Genomic DNA, 6378 nt, shown 5'->3' with positions numbered 1-6378 from the left:
AAACGGCTTTCTTAATTATTGTTTGGTTGACGTTTCGCACTTGTGAAATGAATACGATAGCGGTTTGGTTGTTTAACAACATGACTTTCTTAGTGTGTCACTTTTATTTTTTATTTAATTATTGAATGGTGAGAACGGCAAAAGTTCAAGCAATGCAAGGTTCGGAGGATAACGACGCAGTAATGCAAGTAACAAGGCATATTATTCCATCACCTGAGTCTCTGTAGGGAAGTCATTCTAATGACTAAATTTGGACACGTGTTGCATGTTCCGAAGATATTTCGTCCACACAGGTGAACTAACTGAATTCGGTGTTGTTGTTAGTTGGGCTGATGGACGTTTTCATTGTCATCCAACAATGAATCGAAAACTCAACCATATGAAGTAATGAAGAACACCAAACTTAATTAATGAACACAACTCAAAACAAAGGAAGTAGAACATAGTATATATACGGAATCATGTGAAGAGCAACGCAATGTGATTCATTTACTGGGTACGATGTAAGAACCTGCTAGTTATATCTCATTATCCTTTGTTAGCAGAGGAAAAGTCGAGTAAATAAATAAATAGAGGGTGCTTAACACATCGCGTCATCAAAAACAAAACTCTGCAGTGAGATCGCAAAAGGAACTGCGGCGAACTTTCGCTTATACAGCTTAACGAGAACCTGAGACTCCACAAATAATCAGAAATCACGAATAAATCTAAAATATATTAGGCTCAAATTGAACATCAAACTACATTGCAAACGCGTCACTGACTGGAACCAATTAATTGATATTTATGGACATCTTCCTTCTAGGGAAAAGATGAGGCAGACGTATAGCCAGGAGAACAGCTGTGGACGTGTTATTAGGACAGAGTTCCCGTAGTTATCTGAAGATGAAATGAATGACATGTGAAACATTTTTCAGGGTTCGACTGAGGCCTGAGTCACTTGCGTAACAGTATCTTCTACACGAAAACACTGTCTCCGGAAAGCACTCCAGAAACCGCTGCTCAACCTCATTCACTCTTTGAGATGTTTCTGAGGTACTTGTGCGTAGCTGCCCACACCCTAAAGCCAGAAGCGGGCCCTTGGGACATCAGAGCATAAGCCACATGTCGAAAGTCCGCAACGTCCTCCGCAAGTCTAGGGGCATTTCTGCATACTGCTAAATTAGGCGAAGAGGTCGCCGTGTGTTGAAAGTACTGAGAGAGCCACCTTACCTGGAACATCATCTTCATCTTGCCAGAAGTGAACGTGGGTGTCAGCTTTACACGCAGCCTCCTCCATTTGTTCCCGCCAAGTAGAAAAAGGTGGCCGTTCAGAGGTTCATTTTCGTCCGTCTTCACTCCTCTGTCCCGGAAGGTCCAGAAGTCCTTGACGAGAATTGTACGGATCAAATCTGGGTCCACTATCACGAGACCCGGTCGGTTAAAGAAATATATTCCACCGAAACGTTGGCCTGAAACAAACAAGATGGCTTACATTTGCTTCACATTTCAAATAAACAGGTTTCACGCAAACTCTTACACTTGCGATTCCTAACCAGACTCGTTATATGAACAGAGATAAATGCTCCTAAAGTGCATATACTGCCGCAGATTTTGCTATCTTAAAAGGCCATTTTATGCAGTTGACACTTCATGAAATTTGCATTTGAAGTTGGAACTCTACACGTATCAATTTTGATATAATTTTAACGAGAAACTGCAGGGTTTATTCCACAGATATACTTTTTCAGTTACGTATTTCCTGTATGCAAACTACTCGAAAATGTTTTGCCTCATATCTGCGAAGTGTGAACGTAGAGTATAGGCGATCAGAGAAATAGCTTTACTAAACTAAGAAAAAGTTTACTCTAATTTGAGAACAAAAGAATAATCAAAGTAAATGCAGTCACTTCGATATTGCATATCCTTTCACATTTGTGAAATTTTAATCTACTACTGGGTAACATCGAACATTCCGTAGCAGCATCCCACGAACTATAACGTGCTTGAATCCCAAATTCGGTTATTGTATCTTTCCAGCCTGGCATCACACAAAACGTGCCACCAGACAACAGTGAAAGAGTGTTATATGACTCATGCTTACAAACCCAATCTTCTGTACAACAGCGTGATCTAAGGTGCTTGTAGAATCATGGGATAACGACTTTATGAAAAAAAATGAAACTAAATATCTTTGTTCTCTAGAAAGTCAGTGTGATCCTCTAGGGCAGAATGCTTGGTTTATGTGCGACTGTATCCTCCTTGGCCTGCTGTTCAGAAAGTGGTGGGGGTGTTGGAGCACAAGACTCCAGTTCTTTTCAATGGTGGCCCATTCTGGCCACAGGTCATATTGTCCTCACACTACACAGTCCTCAAATGACCCTCGATAGCGAAGAGAAGCGTCCAGCATCCAGTCATGATATTGGCCTCAAACATGCGTGACCCATCACACTGATGAACCTGTGATTCTGCATGCCTGTAACGTGCATTGCTACCTGGGCGTCTTCGCATTTATTTAAGTCGATAATCAGACTTGAAATAAATCCTGCACACGTCAGTGAAGAGAACCCACAGCCACTGATCCTGATACTATTCCAAGACTTCCCTTGCCCAGTGTCATTGTGTATCACAAATCTGGGGAACAGTGACTTTTCCAGTTGTTTATAGTGGACGTGTAGAGCTCAGAGTGATAGTGTGTGGATGGTTATGTGCTTTATGTTGTTACCAAACTGGGACTGTTACACAGTATCTCAGTTGTACGAAATTTTTTAGTATAGATGATCGTGTGGGGATGGTTTCATACTATCTGGGTTGTTACCAAGCTATTTAGTGATGACAGTGAAAGCTGTATACGGATTCGCCCTTACTTGGAGAGTCGCTCTGACTAAAGTTCCAAGTGGTGCTAGCTTCGGTCGCACAGCTTGAGGATGTTTCCACTGGAGATCTGTGTGTGAAATTAGGTGTGGGGAGCACGTCCCACGTTTTCCCTGATTGGTCAGCTACTGTGGTGGGCCAGGTTTCTGCCAGGACTGAGCGCCCTTACTCGTGGTTGAGTGGAAGTTCGTTTCGAGGAGTGACAGACAGTGAATGATTCTCTGGCACGCCGACAAAGAGTCTTCGGGCGCTATCTGTGACTGGTAAAATAACGTTAGGCGTATGGTTCAGTTCCTTTGGGGATAGGGCTCACATCGAGTGAAATAAATCCATAGGGCACTCTTTGTGCGTAGCAGGGGGAAACATCGTACATGTGGAACCGTTCATTCCAGATTCTTTCTGCACTGACGTAACGTGATGGCGAGTGGCTCTTGTGGAGTAAGAAATTCAGGACGCCACACTTCGTTAGAAATTTTTTTATGGTGCGTGGATAGGCAATACAGAAAGCTTCCCATCATCCGTTAGCAGATTATCAGTGCAAAGTAAACCGATCTTTGATAAAATACTAAAAGAATCTTCAAGTATTTTGTTACAATTAGAGCCCGCATCTCGTGGTCGTGCGGTAGCGTTCTCGCTTCCCACACCCGGGTTCCCGGGTTCGATTCCCGGCGTGGTCAGGGATTTTCTCTGCCTCGTGATGGCTGGGTGTTGTGTGCTGTCTTTAGGTTAGTTAGGTTTAAGTAGTTCTAAGTTCTAGGGGACTGATGACCATAGATGTTAAGTCCCATAGTGCTCAGAGCCATTTTTTTTTGTTACAATTAGATTGAGTGTTTTCGTGCAGAAGATACTGTTACGCATGTGACTCAGGCCCCAGTCCAACCCTGAAAAATGTTTTACATGTTATTCATTTCATCTTTAGATAACTGTGGGATCTCTGTCCTAATAACATGTCCACAGCTGGCTATACGTCTGCCTCATTTTTTCCCTAGGAGTAAGATGGCCATAAATATAAATTAATTGGTTCCAGCCAGAGACGCGTACGTAACTTAAGCGTAATGTTTTTTTAATTTATTCGTGATTTCTGATTATTTGTGGAGTCTCAGGTTAACGTTAAGCTGGATAAGCGGAAGCTCGCCGCAGTTCCTTTTGCGATCTCTCCGCAGAGTTTTGTTTTTGATGACGCGATGTGTTAAGCACCCTCTATTCATTTATTTGCTCGACTTCCCTTCTGCTAACAAAGAATATGGAGAGATAACTAGCAGATTCTTACATCGTACCAGTAACTGAATCACATTCCGTTGCTCTTCACATGATTCCGTATATATTTTATGTTCTGCTTCCTTTGTTTTGAATTGTGTTCATTAATTAAGTTTGGTGCTCTTCATTACTTCATATGGTTGTGTTTTCGATTCATTGTTGGATGACAATGACAACGTCCATCAGCCCAACTAACAACAACACCGAATTCAGTTAGTTCACCTGTGTGGATGAAATATCTTCGGAACATGCAACACGTGTCCAAATTTAGTCATTAGAATGACTTCCCTACAGAGACTCAGGTGATGGAATAATATGCCTTGTTACTTGCATTATTGCGTCGCTATCCTCCGAACCTTGCATTGGGTAAGCTTTTGCCGTTGTCACCATTCAATAATTAAATAAAAAATAAAAGTGACACACTAAGAAAGTCAATTAGTTGAACAACCAAACTGACATCGTATTCTTTTCAAAGCGCGAAACGTCAACCAAACAATAATTAAGAAAGCCGTTTAAATATCGAAGAAAAAGTTTCTCCATCTAGTTCGTATATGGAAACTATGAGACCTCAAATAGTTCTTTGCAGTGATCGTGAGTTTCTTAATAACGGATCAGAAATGAGTCTACATCTCCGAAACTAATTATAAGATTCGTATCCGACTCAGCTAACAGTACATAAAGAAGAAGGAAGAATGAGTGAAGCTTTTTGGTGTCTCCTCTTACCTTTAAACTGCAGGTAAGCTTCATTCAGTTCGATCGGCCGGGACGTCTTTCCCACGAAGCTGTTGTAGACATTGCCGAAGGGGAACCGCGGCTCGAGGTAGGGCACACCCTTCCTTTGCCAATACTTATAAGAGTACGAGAACCACGCGTACACTGCCGCCACTACCAGCGACAGGGCTACCAACACCTCGGTTAGCCACGACTCTGCGTAGAAAGCCATGCTGGCGATTCTACAAAATAACATACAGGCATTGCATTGGTTCTCATGTGCTGACGGAAAAATTACTGTCAAGAATTTCACAGAAAATTGTTGATACCACTCAAGCCTTCCTATCTCTCTCTCTCTATCTATCTTTGTGTGTGTGTGTGTGTGTGTGTGTGTGTGTGTGTGTGTGTGTGTGTGTGTGTTGTGTGAGTGAGTGAGTGTGTGTGCATGTGTGCGCGCGCGCCTTCTCCAACCACCACTTCACGCCCTCCGCCTTTTTCTAAACACCCACTCTCACCCCCACCCCCACACACAAACACAAACACAAACACGCGCTATCATACATACACATATATGACAAATTACTTAAGAAACCCTGCTAGAGAGAAGACCGGTGTACCCTATAGACTATACTTTAAATATCTATATTGGCGACATTGTTAAACAATGGAAAAATATGAACAACCGAGGCACTAAAACAGGTCCTCATAACTAGATGAACACCATGATGTTCGCTGAGCACAACCCGTAAAGCTCGATAAATTGTCTAGACTTCTCATAGAAAGAGTAAGACAACGGATTTTAAAGTACAAGACGGTGCGCTGCTGGTGATATTTTAGAGCGTATTTCCCGTTTTAATTTCTTAGGTTGTGCTGTAGGTTACGAGCTTGAATATTATATCCACACTAAATTAAATTAACATCATAGGATACAAAGAACACTAGGCAACAGAGTGAGGAAGTAAATGACAGTAAAACTGTATAAATAATAGATGCACTTGTTAGCACTCATCGCTCAGTCTCCCTTACAATAAGAAAGAAAGACCTAACACATACACAGGCCACAGAGATGGCATTCATAAGACGCAAGAGACGTTGCCAATCTCGGGGGGGATGTGATAAGAAATGAAAACATCAGAATTACTTTAAAACAAGTAAATCTTTTTTCACAAAACTAGACTTCAAGCTCGTTACTTTGATATCACATTTGTCCATTTCCCACTCTTCATTTGGCTATGAAAATTCGGCCGAATATCCATTTTGTAATTTCTGAGAAGTTTGTTTATCATATATCATTTCTGACTCACTACAGCACGAAGATGCTGGATAAGATAAATACTTAAGATTATACCGCAGTCATGAGATAAGAAGCTGTTGCTGATAATATCCAACGCTTAGAAAAATGTCCAGGTGTGGGCCATTATGAAGAAACCCGTTGTGATAGGTTCTTGAAACAATTGTCACAAAACTTACGGCAAGAAATAATAAAAATGAGAAATAATAAGACGGCCCAGCGGTTCTAGGAGCTACAGTCTGGAACCGCCCGACCGCTACGGTCGC

At 41.8% G+C, this 6378-nt stretch overlaps 1 protein-coding gene across 1 annotated transcript; it reads right to left on the bottom strand.

The window, feature by feature from the left end:
- Positions 1 to 1012: 1012 nt before the first annotated feature.
- LOC126263536 (cytochrome P450 6g1-like) lies at positions 1013 to 5058 on the bottom strand. Its single transcript, XM_049960630.1, has 3 exons — positions 4834 to 5058; positions 1213 to 1451; positions 1013 to 1060 (listed from the first exon to the last, which is right to left on the bottom strand). The coding sequence occupies exons 1-3, from the start codon at positions 5051 to 5053 to the stop codon at positions 1013 to 1015; spliced, it is 507 nt and encodes a 168-aa protein (XP_049816587.1). The 5' UTR covers positions 5054 to 5058.
- Between the last annotated feature and the right edge of the window lie 1320 nt (positions 5059 to 6378).

Source organism: Schistocerca nitens, chromosome 6 (genome assembly GCF_023898315.1).
Source record: "Schistocerca nitens isolate TAMUIC-IGC-003100 chromosome 6, iqSchNite1.1, whole genome shotgun sequence".
Classification (NCBI taxonomy): domain Eukaryota; kingdom Metazoa; phylum Arthropoda; class Insecta; order Orthoptera; family Acrididae; genus Schistocerca; species Schistocerca nitens.
The sequence above is the reverse complement of the archived record's forward strand: the minus strand, read 5'-3'. Positions and strand labels throughout refer to the sequence as shown.

Bases quoted from the DNA above. Each gene is read 5' to 3' on its own strand.
- LOC126263536 (XM_049960630.1), bottom strand. From the start codon at position 5,053: ATGGCTTTCTACGCAGAGTCGTGGCTAACCGAGGTGTTGGTAGCCCTG. The intron at 1,452-4,833 runs GTAAGAGGAGAC...TGTTTGTTTCAG, and splicing joins AGCTTACCTGCAGTTTAAAG to GCCAACGTTTCGGTGGAATA. The intron at 1,061-1,212 runs GTAAGGTGGCTC...TTCTGGCTTTAG, and splicing joins AGATGAAGATGATGTTCCAG to GGTGTGGGCAGCTACGCACA.